At 45.0% G+C, this 18,793-nt stretch overlaps 1 protein-coding gene across 5 annotated transcripts in view; it reads left to right on the top strand.

Moving 5' to 3' along the window:
* Nucleotides 1–1,671: 1,671 nt before the first annotated feature.
* PIWIL2 (piwi like RNA-mediated gene silencing 2) overlaps nt 1,672–18,793 on the top strand; it is a 59,467-nt gene continuing 42,345 nt past the window's right edge. Inside the window, exons 1-9 of one of the 5 annotated variants that reach the window (XM_084804029.1) lie at nt 1,672–1,787; nt 4,920–5,118; nt 5,894–5,972; nt 6,086–6,239; nt 7,054–7,233; nt 7,747–7,857; nt 8,974–9,091; nt 10,192–10,316; nt 16,139–16,219. In XM_084804029.1, coding sequence (XP_084660155.1) covers nt 4,924–5,118; nt 5,894–5,972; nt 6,086–6,239; nt 7,054–7,233; nt 7,747–7,857; nt 8,974–9,091; nt 10,192–10,316; nt 16,139–16,219 — 1,043 coding nt within the window. In that variant the 5' untranslated portion in view covers nt 1,672–1,787; nt 4,920–4,923. Of the gene's footprint in view, nt 1,942–4,916; nt 5,119–5,893; nt 5,973–6,085; nt 6,240–7,053; nt 7,234–7,746; nt 7,858–8,973; nt 9,092–10,191; nt 10,317–16,138; nt 16,220–18,793 lie in introns of all 5 variants that reach the window. The other 4 variants (XM_084804030.1, XM_084804032.1, XM_084804031.1 and 1 more) reach the window with 4 other exon arrangements.

Below are 18,793 nucleotides of genomic sequence, written 5' to 3'. Positions count from 1 at the left end.
GAATGATGGGAATTGTAGTCCAGTTCATCTGGAAGGTGCCAAGTTGGCTGTCCGCATTATATTAAACATGAAGGGTGGTGTTTAAGCCTGACTGCCTTTCATGTAAGCTGTGGCTATTTGGTAGTAGAGAAAACCACTTTGCATGTGCTGAGAGAGGCACTATTATTATTTTCCGTGTTCCAGGGCTAGCCTGAGTCCTGACAGGAAAATAATAATTGGCTTAGGGTGCAATCCTATGCATGTTTAGACAGAAAAAGTCATACAACTGGCTGGGGTATGCTGGGAGTTGTAGGACTTGTTTCTGTCTAAACGTGCATAGGATTGTGCCTTTAATTGTTTAATTTGCCGTTCAGCTCTTAAGAAGCGCGCGCGCGCACACACACACACACACAAAAGAAACCCCATAATATGATAGGATTGCCACCTTTCTTCACAGGCAGAAGTTCAACAGGGTACCCCACCCACCACTGTGCCTCCAGAAAAGAAGTGACAGCCCTAAATCCTGGTCCTTTCTCCCTAAAGTTTCCTATTCGCAGTCACTGTTGCAAATAAAAGTCACGATTTTGTTCACAAATACGCACTGAGAGTATATGGCACGAATGACAGAGCGAGCTCCTTTTGGCCCTGCGCTTTACGTCTTATTTTCATTTTTAACGTATGTAAGCTGCCTTGGAAATAGAAAGGTTCGGTTCCTGATGGAGCAGACCCATTGAAATCATGATTAGTGGAAGTCCTATTGATTTCAATAGGTCTACTCTTACCTGGAACCACACTAGCGTGTTCCAGGGAGGAATCAGAAACGCTGAAAACATACATAAATAACCCTCCTGGTTCTGCATAATAAAAAGCGGCTGAGGCGGGTTCATGAGGCAAAATAGCGGTGTCGAGCAGTCAGACACGGACTAACCGACTGCTCTAACCGGTGGAGGTTGGTGGCTCCGATTGTGGCGGGGCCGGATTTTGGTCAGAACCAGCCAGAACTCTAAAGGAGCTATCCGAGGTGCCGAACCCTAGCCCCCAAATAGGCTCAGCACCTTGGATAGCTTCTTTAGTGTTCTGGCTGGTTCTGACTGAAATCCAGACTGGATCCGGAGCCCCACCGAAATCAGAGCCATCAGCCTCCACTGGCTCTAAGGCAACTGCCTTGCGAAAGCCGGACTAAGCCTTTCCTCCATGTGTTTTCGAGCCGCCTTAGTGGCGGGGCTCCCCTCTCAAAAGGCAACGATCAACGGCTGCTTTAAGCCTCATAAATAATAACAACCCAGCCTTTAAGCTAGGCCACGGCCTGCGGGCGCACTTCCCAGTTGGCCCTCAGTTATGGAGTGTACCATTAATGTGCGAGTTCGCGTGTGGAAGACTACGCCAAGGCAGTGATCAATCTTAATACTCCTTGATTAAATAATGAGTTCCGTTGAGGTCAGTGGAGCTTACTTCTTAGTGAACTTGCCTAAAGTCGTGATACTCAGCAGCCTCCCCCCTTCCCACCCCAGTAAATAGAACTTGGACGACTCCTAAAGTGAGGGGAGGGAAGGAAGGTGATTCTCTACCAATGGGAGACCACGCTGCGTTAAGTGACTAGGAAACGGGCCAACGTGGGTCGTGGCGCGGCTGCGGCAACGAGGCGGAGGCGCGAGGGTGTGGTGGGCGACGCTGGGCCTGGCAATTTCGGGCGGGGGGGGGGGAAGCGTCGTTCTGAGTAACCGCTTCGCCCTTATGTCCGGTTCCGACGACGCCTCGAGGGGAATCTGGGCCGTGTCGTTCGCGTGTGCATAAGTGACGAACTTCAAGTAATTAAATTGGTCATGGCTTAATTTGGCTAGTTTTAATTAAGCAGCTAACCGCGCGGTTCTCCGCGTGTCTACTCGGGAGTAAGTTCCATTGACTTTAGTGGGGTTTATCCCTAGGTGAGTGGGGATAGGATTGCGGCCTAAGGAAAGAAAGGTGAGCGGGAAGGAGTCGTTAGTTTTCCTGAGGGGAGCGGCTCTCGTTCATGGTGAAAAACGAGGAGTGAGAGGAAGGAAGGAAGGAAGGGATCCGTGAAGGGATTCAGCCGCCTTTATTCCCTTTGGGGGCAGGCAACCTGGTTGCCGCCACATCTTTTGGACTACAATTCCCAGAATCCTTGCCTGTTGGTCGTGCTGGCTGGGGCTGATAGAAGTTGTAGCCACAACACCCGGAGAACACCAGGCTGTTTGCCTGCCAGCCACACCTTTAGAAGGGGTAAATCCACTGAATTTGGAGAGATTTCCTCCTAAGTCTGCAGTCTTGCAGGCAGATTCTTTCTGCATGTGTAATCCCCAGTGATTTCACTGTGCTTAGGTTTGCAGGTTTATTCGGATGTCTAGCCTGGCCCGCCCCTAAGGCAGCCTTCCCAAAACTGGTGCCCTTCATATGGTTGGACAACAAGCCCCATCACCCCCAGCCAGTGGTCATGCTTGCTTTGGGTGATGGGAGTTGTAGTCCAACACATCTGGGGGGGCCAGGTTAAGGAAGGCAGCCCTCAGCACCAACAATGCCCCCCCCCACATTCATTTATCCTGCAGTTGCTGGTTTACACAGGTGTGAGCATTGTGTATGAGCATAGAATCAAATGGCGCCATGTTGGTGTGAATAGGCTGTTGCAGATAAAGCTCCACAGACAAGAGCTTCTGTACTATCTCCCAACATAATAGCTTTGAATGGGGTAACTCATTCCGCTGTTACGTGCACAGTAATCATGTGTGCAGGATATTTCCAAATGAGGAGCTGCCCGTGATTACTGGATACTTAATGACACGCAACTAAATGTGTGAACGGTGGGGTTGTGTTTTTTTAAAGAGTGTTGTGCTTGAGGTGACCCTGGGTGATGGGGATTAGAGTCACTCATACATGTTAAGGCCTTGGTCCCTTGATGTTGCTGTCCCCAAGGCATGAATGTGTTTGTGAACTAGTCCTTAGTACTTTGTTAGATGTCTAGTCTGCTTCACCCCTGAGGGTTTATCTGCACCAGTACTTTTCTTGTTTCTTTACCTTTCAGGGCTCTGTGGTTTCTACATCAGGGTTCAAAGGGGGTGGGGGGAGAGTAGGTTAACAGGGGAAGACTTAATGACCGGGTTCACATGATCATGGAGGGAAAATAAACCATGGTGGCTTATTTTCTGTCCCTAAGTGTGCTAGTTGTGAGCTGCCTAATTAAGGTAATTACCCTTGCCCAGCGCAGGTTGTCATGATGTCTGAACCCGGTGAAGGTGGGTTGCTGGGGTGGTTTGTAAACCACCTGGAAATCCCTGGCTTGTTCTAGGGTTGCTTGGATGGTTTGTAAACCACCCCAGCTACCCACCCTTACTGGGTATGGGTGTCATGACAACCCATGCCTGGGGAGGGTAATTATGCTAATTAGATGGTTTGCTAATTATAAGCTTATTTTCCCTCTGTGATTGTGTGAACTCAAGTCAATGTAGTGATTCAGCATGTTAATTTTTTGCAAGACACCTATGTACAATGCACATAGACTGTAGAGGTGGCTGGCGGGGAATCGCAAGATCAGCATGGGTAGCACAGCCCATATCAGAAAAAAGGGGAACAAAATCTTGCCTGAGATAGTCTGGCTTGTTTTATGAGAAATCTTTTTTTGACTGAATCACTTTTATTTACATTAATTTAGTCTCTGACTAGATAACATAATGGAGGTGTTAAATCTTGGACTGAACCAATAAAGCAATATGGGGATGTTGCTTCATGCCTTTCATGTCTGAAGATGTAAACAGTAGTAATACCACTCCGAGTTATACAGGTTTTGGTGGTTTTTGCAGTTCTATGTGAGCACACATCAGCTCAGTTCACATATCACAAGCTTAACTATGGGTTGGTGGTATGCCTGAATTGTCAGACTCTGTTTTGTAGTTGGTCAGGAAACTGTAGTAAGGCTGCAGCAGAGGAAGATGAGAAGCAGGGCTGTATCATTCCATCATCTCTACTGAAAGACCAGTTTCATCAGGTTCCTTCTTCCCTGAGCTGTTTCTTTACAGCTGATCATTATGCTGTAAATGATACTATTTAACTTTAAGAATGGGTGTATGAGTTTGTTTCCCCCCCCCCCGTTCCATCCCCAGCCCTTTTCCCTTTGTGTTATGTCTTTTAGATTGTAAGCCTGCACTGTCTTGTTTTCTTGATTATCTGTAAGCTGCTCTGGGTGTCTTTTGATATAAAATGCTTTAAAATAACAATAAACCAGTGTAAAGTGGGGTTTGTAAACCATGATTTGTGATGTCAACTGACTTGATGTCTGAAATGATAAACCATAGTCACCTCTGGCCATTGCTTTGCTGAGTGGGCTGAACCGTAGAGCCAGGGATAAACTGCTTTTTAAATAGATCAGATATAAAAGCTTTAACCTGGAAGTCTTGAAACCATAATAGGCTTTCAGCCTCCTATCTATTTTTAATTTCATTATAAGGTAGTGTTCTGTTACAGGGTCTTTTTATGCTATAGCCTTAGGTTTTTTACAAGTTTCATTGTGGTAGCTTCCCCAAAATAATTTTTGGAATTGTAGTTTGATGTCAGAGGGTACAGAGAATTCTCTATTAAGAGATCCTAGCCCCCATTATGGAACTGTATCCCAAAGCTCTCTGGCAAGAAGGAATGACTATTTAACCATTTTTAATCTCTGCTATATCTATACCCTTAGACATCTACTAGTGTTAGAGTTAAGGTGGGGGGTTATGCGGACCTTTGACTTGTGTTATCCTCTGTAAGGAGGCAAGTACTGGGGAGAGAAAGGGGAGAAGAAGGAAGGAAAGAAACAGTGCCTTTGAGGATGATTAGAAATGAAATCCTTATTAAAGTTTGGCTTGCAAATGTCTCCTAATAGATGTCTTCTATTCAAGCTACAGATGATTCCTCAGTATGTGTCTCTGAAATGTGTATTTTCTCTCAAGCAGTATCATGCATCCCACAAGACCCCCATTTCGGGGTGGTGCTTCTTTCCACATGCCTCATGGTGGCTGTGTGCCTGAGGCCCAGCCACAGCTGCCTATGGTTGAAGATATTGCACTCGGTAGGGGAAGGTTCTTTCCTTCAACTGGCAGGATGCAAGGAATACAGGAGATGGTACAGCAGTCACCAGGACGTGGTCAGCTGGTAAATATGCAACTCCTATCATAACAATTTCCAGCACAGATGTTTCTGCTAGAAAGTAGTTGGTCACTACCTGCTGGTTTATTCTGAGACACTATTCCTTGCTCTTTTTGTGTGGCATGCTGTATAGGCAATTGTTTCATGGGATACTTGTGATTATTATAATGGACCAGCAGAGGATTTTTTCCCTATATAGTCAGTAAGTTAGTTATGCTATGTCCTGTTACTCTCAAAGAACATTTATATCCCAGCGGGGGCACAGGGGAGAAAAGACAAAATCCTGAAAATAAATGTGCACAGCCCCAAATAACCATGGGACAAATGTGCTCTTGAGCCTCCCCCAAAATGACAAGTGTGCCATGGACCTGAAAAGGTTGCCCCTGACTTGTAACATAGGAAACAAACAAGAGTGGTAAGGCATTCTAGATAGAAGGCCATGGATAAACTTGGCTAGAAAACTAGCTGTTATCTGGAGTCTGTAAAGTTAATTGCTTGTGGAAGAAATGCTTTGTATTGGGTACAGGGCTAATTGTGCGACTGTTTGGGCCAGATAGGAAACTGCTAGCACAGAAGTACTTTGTAATTCAAGAGAGAGAGAGCACTTCACCTGCTGGGTTTTCTTCTTTTACAGAATTCTATTTCAGTGTTCAGGAATGTATTGCTCTTATTGGCAGTTGCTACAGTTGGCCTTAAGTTGAACCAATGCTTTGAAATTATGGAACTATATCCCAAGTAAATATACCCACTGGGTAAAAGTCTGTCTTATATTCTACTTTAGGAGTCTTCCATATCTGCTCCAACTCTGGCCTCTATGTTCCGGGGACTTGGTTTTGAGACGGCCCCTAGGCCTCCTTTGGGTAAGTTGGCCCTGCCATGTAGAGGCTTCCTTCTCATGCTTCAGTAATATTTTTCTTTGGGTAGTATCTAACCCTCTAAGAACTTCCAACGTTTTATCTGGACTTTTTAAAAGCTCTCTCTTCAGGTCGAGGCATATTGGGCAGAGGGATGGGTGACATGGATGTCAAGCCCAAAGTGGACTTATCAGCACAGCATATACATACAGAGTTGAAAGCAGGGCCAGCTGGAGACAGCAAGGTGGAAAGGACACTTCTGGGACGTGGCAGGTGAGTAAAGCAATCCTAAGATGAACATGATTAGGCAAAAATGACAGGTCGCTTTTACATACTCTGTAATTATTTGGTGATAGTGAGTTAGGCTTGTATATCCATTGGGCTGATGTGAAATGGTATCAGTTTTCAAAGAGAGGTTTAAATCCTAACATGGTTGCTTTTATTTGTTTAAGTAGAAAGGTGCAGTGATAATGATGTGTAGCTAACCACAAATGGACCCCCTGAATCTGTAAAGATGCCACCGATTTTAGTATCTCTTCTGTAAGAATCAGTGGCTGTAAGTTGTGTTGTGCAGTTCTTTTGTCGCCTTCCATCCCAAAAGGCTGCTGCTTTCAGGGACAAATGGGTAAGCTTTATGCAGATGACAACAGTCCATAACACCTCTATTTTTCCTTGCTTTTTCTAAGAAGTAGTAAACTGACTTTTTGAAATTTATCTTATGGTGAAGTTCAGAACTATGTTTTGTATTTCCTTTGCGCTCTGCATTTTTGCTCTGCTTTCTGTAATACTTCAGTGCACGATACGCTTCCCAGTTCCTCCCTCATCCATTTATACATCAGCCCTGTGTGATAGGCTAGGCTGAAGGAATAATGACTTGCCCAAAACAATGCAGTGAGCTTTATGGCTGCTGGGAATTTGAACCTGGGTCTTCTACCTCCAATCAAATAATATATTGCATTAAAAAGTTGCTGTTCAGTACTTCAGGCTCTAAGGTTTGCTTTAAAAGCAAGCTCTCGTGCTGTCTGTAAGTTGGTATGGAAATTATATTCTTGTGTTCTGTGTCCTTTATTTCTTTGAATGTATTCAGAGTACATAGTCATGGGGAAAGTGAAATGCCTCTTTTCGGACTTGGAAGAGCGGCCTTGGGGCTTGGCAGGGTCCATGTAGACCTGTCAGCCTTGAATTCAGGAGTTCTTCAGTCAGCACCATTGGAGCAACCCAGACCAGAGATGACTTCAGCAGTTTCTGATGAGCATATGGAAAAAAAGTAAGTGAAAGCTGATGTTAAAAAAGGGAGTCATGGCTGGTCATATGAGGAGATTCTTAAGTCGTTAATACCATAGCAGTTACATTTGGTATGATGATACAGTATCATTTATTTAAGGGATTTATAAGTTGCTTTTTAAGGCCATGCTTTCCCAAAGTAATGTATATTATAAGAGTAGTAAGATACAAGGCAGCAATGCGTAGGCAATACCAGAGGATGGAAGCTGATACAGATAGTTCATTAGCATATGAGCCTATGGGTCTTTTGCAGGTTAGTCAAAAGCTGCCTTAAAAAGAGCTTTGTAAAGCTCTGTTTAAATGATTGAGTAATGGAGGAGAGGTACAACTCCATCAAGAGGGCATTTTCAAGCTGAGGAGCCACCACAGAGAAGGTGGAATATATTGCTCAGTAATTATTCATAGGATTGGGCTACATGCCTGATTTATCATACTGTGTTTTCCTCCTGAATTGAGCCTTGGTAAATTCTTTCAAGTATGTGTCCATCCTTTTCAGAGAACCACTAATGAAGCAGGGCTCGAAAGGAATATCGATCCCCTTGGCACTGAACTTGATTAAAATACACTGTCAAAATGAAGCTGTGTACCAGTATCATGTGACATTCAGGTAGTAGTTCTTGAATTTTACCATTCCTCTTAGCTGTTGAAGGAATGCAATGTTATCCCAGACAGGTTTTTGGGTTAATAATGGTTTCAGTACTTGAAGGTGAGCATATGCAATTTACATCTCTCTTCTTATGCATAATAAGTCATTGTCCTCAAGTAGTAGTGTATGAGACACTTATTTCTTCCTTCCCAGTATTCTGTGTGCTAGAATTTTAAACAACTTAATTTGAATTAAGAACGTGTCATGCACATCTGGTCTGTAGACTGTGTCTGGGTTCGGACGGTCAGTGGAGGAAACAACACAGCATCAGTTGGTTTCCCCACAAGCGCTGGTCGTGCAGCTGGGATTATCCTAATTACCTGCGCCATGTCACAGGTTGCTGTGCCAGCCAAGTGTGGTGTGAGCATAGTACATTTTCACCCACCCTACAAGCCACAGCTTGCAGAATGGGTTGTAGGGTGGGTGAAAATGCACTACTCTCACGCCGTGTGCTGGGTTCAGATGACACAGCAGCCCGTGGTGCGGATAGTTAGGGTAATCCCAGTGGTGGGGGAAACAATTGATGCTGCGTTGTTTCCCCCACTGATTGTCTGAAGTAGTCCTGAGAATCTCAACTAATATCAGACTCCTTTTTATTGCCAGCAGTGTTATTGCAAATTCTGCTGCTTCTTAACTGAAGTTCTGTGGGAGGTTCAGATTACCTCCTCTGTGAGAGAACTAGCCTGGTTCGCACAACACAAGGGTGATTAATAAGCCGTGATGGCTTGTTAACTACCCCCACACGTGTTGGTCATGTGCTGGCTCATTTCCCTAAGTACCCTTGCTGGGTGCAGCTGTCATTACATGTGAACCCAGCGAGGGTGGGTGGATAGGGTGGTTAACAATAGTAGAGCTTTTCCACATAAATACTGCTTTTTTGAATCTTTTTGCTGGAACCTTTGCTATCATCTTGCGTTTGTTCTGACATTCTCCCAGCTGCTTTGGACGCCGTATGATTTATGGTAATCCATGCTATCATTGGCTACAGTGAATGGAAATGCAAATCCATTTTCTAATGAGAACACATTGCCAGCACCGTATAACATTTCACTTCTTTTCTCTACTTGTATCTTTCAGTCCTAATGTGGAATGTAAGAACATGCGTTTTGGGATGTTAAAGGAACATAAATCAGTGACAGGAGATGTTACTGCTTTTGATGGCTCTATTCTCTACTTGCCTATCAAGTTGCCTCAAGTAAGGCCTGATGAAGCGACTGAAGGATTTGCTGAAACAAATTTTATTGAGATGGCATCTTGTATTCCAACCCTCCCCCCACCCATGTCTGCTTGTATGGAATTTCTTGCATGGAATTATATGTACTAGAAACCTGCTTTGGGTGGAGCATCTCCTGTAATTACTTCCTAATACAAAAATGAGAAAATGGGCAGGCTACACTTGTGTGTAAGAGTTCTAAAGAAAAGGTTTTCTAAAGTACCTGAGTGTTTTGTAAGAGGCACTCTTACAAAAGAGTGCTCACAGGCAGAATATATAGAGAGGATGTTCAGTACATGTGTCCTTCCTAACTTGCTATTGTCTGGATTGCTGGACCTTCTGGAACACCTTCCGTATCTTCTAAGCCATATGAGAGTTTAGAACTGCCCTCCAGATGTTTGGGTCTTCAATTCCCATCATCCCCAGTCAGCACGGTCAATAGTTGGGAATGCTGGGAGTTGTAGTCCAAAATATCTAGTGGGCACCAGGTTGGGGAAAATAAATATATCAATGGCTTTTATTAACAAAGGATATTCTGCTCCAGAACATATTGGAGGTCAGGACCCAATTCGCTCCCCTTTTCTGGGGAGCAAATACTGTATTAAAGAGGCTTGCCATGGTGGTCTCTGTAAAGTTTGTACAGACACTGGAGAGAAAGTTGCCTTTCATCAGGAGAAAAGCTCCTGCACTTTTGAGTAACACCACACAAAAGAATAGGGTGGTGAAGTGATGTGCATTTCCAAAATAAGGTGTGTCAGGACACAATTTTAAATGGTTTAATATGTGTCTCAGTGCTTTTGGAGTTCTCTTTACATCAATATAGAGCAGCATGGAAATGATGAGTGGCTTGGGAGAACAAGGGAAAGAAAAGGGCTCAGGTTAAAACATAAAAATGTTATAAAATGTATCACTTGCTGAAAATACTTTTTAATAAGCAGCTGGAAGTGGCAAGGACTAGAGGTCTTTCGCTGTGTACCATTTATATTTTCATTAGAATTCGGTTCCAACAGACATGATAATAAGCCAAAAAATGTATTGATCTGTATTTGTGTTTTGATTCAATATGCTTCCTTCTACTTTAGAATTTAGATCTGAAGTGTCAAAGGAAGACAGATGGAGTGGAGATCTGTGTAACGATTCAGATGACCAAAAGTCTGGAGCCTAGCTCAGACTTGTGCATTCCATTTTACAACGTTGTTTTCAGGAGGTAAGTGGCTGTTTGAGCTAGAAATCTCATCTCATTGCTGTTTCACACCTTGAGGTTTAGTGTTCTTTAAACTAGCTTAAGAAGATAACTGAATGTGATACAAATATACATCTTAAATCTGTGCTCCTTATCTTTCAAAAGTCTGTTCATGTACCTCTTCTAAATATATTGAGTTGAAGCCTGGTTTTCTAGGTAAAAACAAACCAAGAGCAAAAATATGTGAGGTTGAACTTCATAAATATGACAAAGGTATATTTTGTGTTCATAACTTGTATACTTTAAGAAGGTGGACACTGTTTTCTTTGTCATATTGAAACCTTGATCTAACTAGTATTTACTGTGCATGTTTACTTGGAATTAAGTCCCACCTGAGTTTAGTGGGAGAGCCAGTGTGTGAAGGATTAAAACTTTAAAGTGCAATCCTGTGCATGTTTACTCGGGTAAATCCCACTAATATGGCTTACTCCCAGGTAAGTGTGCATAGGATTGTAGCCCTGAGTTATGCTGGGAGTTGTAGGACTTTTTCTGTCTAAATATGCATAGGATTTCGCCTTCAGTGTCTTTACACGTATAATGAGCAGGGATGGGCAACTTGTAGCCCTCCAGATGCTTTGGCCTACAACATCATCAGCCTTAGTCAGAATAGTCAATGGTGAGGGATGATGAGAGTTCTAGGCCAAAACACCTGGAGAGCCACAGTTACCCATCCCTGATATATAGTGAGTGAGTTAATTTCATAGTTGGTCTATTCAGTTCCACACTTTGGACTGCAAAAAGCGTGTGGGCTGTAACATTAGAGGGCTTGGATTATGCTCAATTTAGTATACAATATTACATAAAGTATATATTGTAACAGCTCTATTTAGTTGCAAATGAAATGGTTTTAGCAACCATGGATACTGGCTCAGATACAGAAATGGGAGAGGTTGACATTTGATTTTAAGGCAGTGATATAAATGGCCCTTTTTCTTGGTGATTAAAATAATGATTTAAATTGTTTGATTTAAACTAGTATTTTCTAGCAACATGCCAACAGTTCAGCAAGTCATACTACAATAGGGTAACCCAAACTGAAAGCAGTCTGGGTCACATGGCACTGTGGGGGCATCTCATTTTGTTGTTTATTGGGTCAGTCGCTTCCGACTCTTCGTGACTTCATGGACCAGCCCACGCCAGAGCTTCCTGTCGGCCGTCGCCATCCCCAGCTCCCCCAAGGTTGAGTCCGTCACCTCCAGAATATTATCCATCCATCTTGCCCTTGGTCGGCCCCTCTTCCTTTTGCCTTCCACTTTCCCTAGCATCAGCATCTTCTCCAGGGTATCCTGTCTTCTCATTATGTGGCCAAAGTACTTCAGTTTTGCCTTTCATATCATTCCCTCAAGTGAGCAGTCTGGCTTGATTTCCTGGAGTATGGACTGGTTTGATCTTCTTGCAGTCCAAGGCACTCTCAGAATTTTCTTCCAGCACCACAGTTCAAAAGCATCTTTCTTCCTTCGCTCAGCCTTTCTTATGGTCCAGCTCTCGCAGCCATAGGTTACTACGGGGAATACCATTTTTTTCACTATGCGGACCTTTGTTGTCAGTGTGATGTCTCTGCTCTTCACTATTTTATCAAGATTTGTCATTGCTCTCCTCCCAAGAAGTAAACGTCTTCTGATATCCTGGCTGCAGTCAGCATCTGGAGTAATCTTTGTGCCTAGAAAGACAAAGTCTGTCACTGCCTCCATGTTTTCTCCCTCTATTTGCCAGTTATCAATCATGCTGGTTGCCATAATCTTGGTTTTTTTGAGGTTTAACTGCAACCTAGCTTTTGCACTTTCTTCTTTCACCTTCGTCATAAGGTTCCTCAGCTCCTCCTTGCTTTCAGCCATCAAAGTGGTATCATCTGCATATCTGAGATAGTTAATGTTTCTTCCAGCGATTTCAACTCCAGCCTTGGCTTCATCAAGCCCAGCACGTCGCATGATGTGTTCTGCATACAGGTTGCATAGGTAGGGTGAGAGTATACAACCCTGCTGTACTTCTTTCCCAATCTTAAACCAGTCCATTGTTCCATGGTCTGTTCTTACCGTTGCTACTTGGTCGTTATACAGATTCCTCAGGAGGCAGACAAGATGACTTGGTATCCCCATACCACCAAGAACTTGCCACAATTTGTTATGATCCACACAGTCAAAGGCTTTAGAAATAGCCTTAGAAATAGAAATAAAACAGAAATAGATGTTTTTCTGAAACTCCCTGGCTTTCTCCATTATCCAGCGGATATTGGCCATTTGGTCTCTAGTTCCTCTGCCTTTTCAAAACCCAGCTTGAACATCTGGCAATTCTAGTTCCATGAATTGCTGGCGTCTACCTTGTAAGATCTTGAGCATTACCTTACTGGCATGTGAAATAAGCGCCACTGTTCGATAGTCTGAACATTCTTTGGTGCTTCCCTTTTTTGGTATGGGGATATAAGTGGATTTTTTCCAATCTGTTGGCCATTCTTGTGTTTTCCAAATTTGCTGGCATATGGCATGCATCACCTTGACAGCATCATCTTGCAAGATTTTAAACAGTTCAGCTGGGATACTGTCGTCTCCTGCTGCCTTGTTACTAGCAATGCTTCTTAAGGCCCATTCAACCACACTCTTCAGGATGTCTGGCTCTAGCTCACTGACCACACTGTCAAATCTATCCCCGATATTATTATCCTTCCTATACAGATCTTCCCTATATTCTTGCCACCTTTTCTTGATCTCTTCTGCTTCTGTTAGGTCCTTGCCATCTTTGTTTTTGATCATACTCATTTTTGCCTGGAATTTACCTCCGATGTTTCTAATTTTCTGGAAGAGGTCTCTTGTCCTTCCTATTCTGTTCTTCCGCTTCTGCGCATTGCTTGTTTAAAAATAATTCCTAATCTCTTCTGGCTAACCTCTGGAATTTTGCATGTAATTGGGCATATCTCCCCCTATCACTGTTGCCTTTTGCTTTCCTTCTTTCTTGGGCTGCTTCCAGTGTCTCAGCAGACAGCCATCTTGCCTTCTTGGTTTTCTTTTTCTTTGGGACGTTGTTTGTTGCCGCCTCCTGAACAATGTTGCCAACTTCTGTCCATAGTTCTTCCGGGACCCTATCTACTAAATCTAGTCCCTTAAATCTATTCTTCACCTCCACTGCATATTCATGAGGAATATTAGTGAGCTCATATCTAACTGATCTGTGGGTCTTCCCTATTCTCTTGAGTCTGATTCTAAATGGTGCAATAAGAAGTTCATGATCTGAACTACAATCAGCTCCAGGTCTTGTTTTTACCGACTGCATAGATGTCCGCCACCTTTGGCTACAAAGGATGTAGTCAATCTGATTTCGGTGTTGACCGTCTGGTGAAGTCCATGTATAAAGTCGTCTCTTGGGTTGTTGGAAGAGAGTGTTTGTTATGCACAGTGAGTTGTCTTGGCAAAATTCTATCAGCCTACGTCCCGCTTCATTTTGTTCTCCCAGACCATGCTTGCCTGTAATTCCAGGTGTTCCAGTCTCCTGTAAGGAAAATAACATCTTTTTTTGGCGTACTATCCAGTAGGTGCTGCGGATCCTCATAGAACTGATCTACTTCTGCTTCTTCAGCATCTGTGGTTGGGGCGTATATTTGGATCACTGTGATGCTAAATGGCTTACCCTGAATGCGAATTGAGATAATTCTGTCATTTTTTGGATTGTATCCAAGCAGTGCTTTAGCCACTTTATTATTAATTATGAAGGCTACTCCATTTCTTCTGTGGTCCTCTTGTCCACAGTAGTAGATCTGGTGGTCATTTGATGTGAAATGGCCCATTCCATTCCATTTCAGTTCACTGACACCCAAAATGTCTATCTTTAATCTTGACATCTCCCCAATAACCACATCCAATTTGCCCTGGCTCATAGATCTTACATTCCAGGTTCCTATGGTGTGTTGATCTTTAGAACATCGGATTCGTCGTTCCCCACCAGCACCATCGGCTGCTAGCCGTCCTTTCGGCTTTGAGCTAGCTGCATCATCACATCTAGGGCTAGTAAGGATGGACGAAAGTCCCTTACCTGGTCCCGCAGCTGTTTTCGGGGGGGGCACTCCGTTTCTCCCCCCAAAATTCTTGGCGGGTGGGGAAGCGCCCCGCCCCTCGCCACCGAAATTCTGCCCGAGGGGGAGCGGCCCGTCTCCCCGGCCGCGAAAGAAAAAAGTTATGTAAAAAAAAAAGTGATAGACGAAACGTGACATAACAATTTACGTAGCCTATCACGGCTGACTTTGAAAATCTAGCCGTTATAGGCTACCTGCATGGTTACGTAGCCTATCACTTTTTTTTTTTGTTTACTTTACTGGGAAATGGCTAGGGATGTCAGAGAATTTCTCCACGAATCTCGGGGAGGCCGAATGCCAGCGCATTCGGCCCGCCGAAATTGGTGGAGAAATGGACTTCCCCCCCCCACCCCCCCCGGGACAGGACTTACTTTGGTTGAATGTCCCTGGCGGCGGCGGCTCCGGCGACAGTTCGGCAGCGGTGCGGCAGCGGTGCGGCGGCGGCGGCCGGTCTTCCGACCGGCTGCCACTGCCGCCATTTCCAAGTAAAAAAGAAAAAACAAACGTGATAGGCTACGTAAATCTTTACGTAGCCTATCACGGCTAGAATTTAAAAAAAACACTGTGATAGGCTACGTAAATGTTTACGTAGCCCATCACGGCTGACTTTAAAAAAAAAAAAGCGTGTACGCAAATGCTGGCACCCATGGGCGCCGCCATTTGCATTCCTTATTTTGGCACGCGTAGTCTATGTAAACCTTTACGTAGACTACGGCAAAAATAAGGGCAACGCTATTTGCATACGCGCTTTTTTTTTTTTTAAAGTCAGCCGTGATAGGCTACGTAGCCGTGATAGGCTATTTACGTAGCCTATCACGGCTGACTGCAGGGATGCAAATGGCGGCGGCTGCGGCCGCTGCCATTTGCGTCCCGGCAGGACTAGATTCACGGCCGGAGGGACGGGGCGCCTCCCCCCCAGCCAGAATTTTGGCGGGGAGGGACGGGGCGCCTCCCCCCCCGGCCAGAATTTCGGGGGGAGGGACGGAGCGCCTCCCCCCCACCGCGAAGCAAGCGTCGGGATCAGGTAAGGCACTTTCGTCCATCCCTAGAAATGGCGGCGGCCGGTCGGAAGACCGGCCGCCGCCACTGTCGAATCGCCGCCGAACCGCCGCCGGGACCCGCCGCCGAGAGAGACATTCGCACGAGGTAAGTCCCATCCCGGGGGGGGGCAGGGGGGTGTCGGAGAATTTCCCCACCAATTTTGGGGGGCCGAATGCGTTGGCATTCGGCCTCCCGGAGATTCGTGGAGAAATTCTCCGACAACCCTAGGGGCTAGTTGAACTTATCCTCTGTTCCTCCCCAGTAGCATTTTGACCATCTTCCTACCTGGGAGTCCCATCTTCCGATGGTATACCGACATATCTCTGGTCGTACTGATCCATTTAGTTTTCATGGCAAGAATACTGGGGTGGGTTGCCGTTTCCTTCCCCAGGGATCGTATTTAGTCTGACCTCTCTGCCATGACCTTCCCGTCTTAGCTCATGACGTCATTGAGGTGCTCAAGCTCCAGCACCACGACAAGGTAACGATCTCCTTTGATGAAGTCTGGTCACATAGAGAAATATAATTTGGGGTTCCCACTCTAATATACTGTTAGAATATATTAGAGCACCAGAAAGGTAATTGTCAATCAAGAGCTTATTTCTGTATTCTGTATCCTGGTTTTAAATGGTAGACTGCATTTCCCATTTTTCAGTCTTTTTACTACCTTGGGTTTCTATTCTAGGGTGATGAGGATTTTAGATATGAAACTTGTTGGGAGAAATTTCTTTGACCCCACCAGTGCTACTGTGCTGCAGCAGTACAGGTTGGTATGCTTCTTGGTGTGTTTCATACTTTTACCTGGGCATCCCATCATTTCAGAAAATCTTCTTAATGCATCATTCAGTTATTGCTATGAAATACATGCTGTACAGTTGTAGCGACAGAAGGGATTTTTTTGCTTGAATTCCTTGTGAGCTTTTATCTTACCTACCTCCAAATGCATGCTATCTTCTCACACATTGTAAGTGATGAGAATATTTTCCCTGTTTTGTTCCCCTATTGTTCCTAAGAGTGTTCCACTCCTCCTGAATTCTAGTTTAACTTGGAGAATTTCTAAAATTAATTCCAGAATTGGAGCACATGCAGCTTGGCACCACTTTCAGCTTCTTTGGTTCATGTATGTCTCTTCACTACGGCCTCAATTACCAATGCATATCGATAACACATTGCAAAAATGTAATCTTAGTGTGATCATAGATATGATGATTGCATCAACATTATTTTGTGCAATGTTCTATTGATGCACAGTAAAACCCACAGAAAAACAATATCGTATAACCGTGTAACTGCATCACATTCGCTTTTTTGCAATGTTTTATCAGTGTGCATGTGCATGCCTGTAATTGGAGAGAGGATATAAAATGTTTACAGAACTATCTGGGCGGGGGGGGGGGGAGGGTAGAGGATGTTGGTGTGTGGCCCTGCCCCTGATGTCAGCTGCCCCTGATGTCAGCTGCCCCTTCTTCTTCATGGTCTATACATCACACATACGGGCTCTGCATCTGCACGGAGCCTTGATTCAAGAAGCTTCTATAGCTGAGGAATTTCGGCAGGAACCCCACCACTCCAGTGCACATGTCTGTAGCAGGTTCCCGCTTATTCCCTCAGTTCCCTTTTTATGCCATTGCGTGTGCCCCTTTAGGGAGTTTCTCTCACGTTCATTCTATCTAAAAGCGTTTTTCTCAAAACCTGAGATTTTATTCGATCTTTCTTTCTCTCAAGTTTTCTAGCTTATCTTGTTATATCTATTATTGCCTTTTATTTTTTGCTACTTTCATGATCACCCTCAGGGTCCTTTCAAAATTTCACCTGTTGCAGGGCAAAATTGGCCCCTTCCAATGGGCATTCTCTCTGCCTGTTCTGCCTCGGAGAGGGGCATGTAGTTGAGGCTTGCCCTCATTGTAAAGCCTTCTTGAAGCAAGCGAAAAAAATCCAGTCAGCTAAAAGCTGCACTTTGGATATGGGCACTGCAATTAGTCGAGGAGCCTAGACATGCTAACCTTGCCCTCTCTCAATCTGCTTGCCGTGCAGGAGCCTGCTCCAGTGTTAGGGTTATCATCTGTTCAGTGTTGTACTCCACTGAGTATACAAGATCCTTCCACCCCGGGCTGATCTTTGACATTTACACTGGAGACAAGACTAACAAAAATGGCTACTGTCTCTAAGCAGGCCAGTCTTTTTCTTCAGAATAAAAAAGAAGAAAAAGACTTCAAAAAAGTGGCATGACTTTGCTCGGGATCGAGCATCAGGCTCTTCAGCCCCTTCTGACTCTGTGGGAGCACCTCATGACTGAGAACAGACCGTACAAGCCACGTCTCCCAGCACCCCAACTTGGGATGAAGCATGCCCTTCCACACCGACCGCTTGGTGCAGACTTCTCAGGTTCGACAGTGACCGTTGGTACTGGCCGCATCTCCCCTGCTCCACCAATGCCTACTGATCGAATGGGATTGCCCATACCAGTGATTTACCTGTGCACGTGGGCGAGTGCCAACCCCTACTGCCTCCCATCCCTGCTGTCATCTCAGATATTGGAGATAGCGGTGGTGATGAGAGGTGTGTGGGTGAGTTCTTACCCCTGCCGCCAGGGGGTTCCAACCCCTGCCGCCTGCGGCTGCCTCTGAGATCCAGAGGTATTCTACAAATGGTGGGACTCGTCCGCATGGGGGGACGAGTGCCCTGTCATTCTTGCACACAGGCGAGTCCTGACAACAACACCTCTCATCCCCGCTGCTACTTCAGAGATAGCAGCAGGGGTGAGAGGCACACGGGTGAGTCCTAACCTCTGCCTCCTGCCCTGCCTGCTGCTGTCTCCAATCTGAGATGGCAGCGGGGATGCCTTCTGACAGGTTTCCTCCAGGGAGTGTGGCTTGGCGCCTAAGTGCCATGTCCTGGAGGAATCCAAAGTGGTGGCATGGGCTGGATTGGGGTACCCTGTGGGCCAGCAGTTCTGCACCCCTAAAGGAATTGAAAGCAGTGGCAAGTTGCACATACTATGCTATGTACAAAATTTGGAATAAGAAAAGGAGCAATGGAGAATTCCTAACGCGTCAGTTCCACTTTTGAAACAAAAAAAGCTTATTTCAAGCTCCCCAATCTGGGGAATAATTCAAATGAGAAATTCTAAAGTATCCCTGATAGGAACATAGGAAGCTGCCATACTCCGAGTCAGATCATTGATCCATCTAACCCAGTGTTAACACTGGCTGTCAGTGGTTCTCCCAAGATTTCGGGCAGGAGTTTTCCCTGCCCTTCCTGGAGATGCTGGGGATTGACCCTGATACCTTCTGCATGCAAAGGTACTCTACCACTGAGCTACAGCCCCTCCCATCTCTAC

Source organism: Heloderma suspectum, chromosome 6, assembly GCF_057233095.1.
Source record: "Heloderma suspectum isolate Gila_16-S chromosome 6, 16-S_ref, whole genome shotgun sequence".
Taxonomy (NCBI): Eukaryota; Metazoa; Chordata; class Lepidosauria; order Squamata; family Helodermatidae; genus Heloderma; species Heloderma suspectum.
The sequence above is the reverse complement of the archived record's forward strand: the minus strand, read 5'-3'. Positions and strand labels throughout refer to the sequence as shown.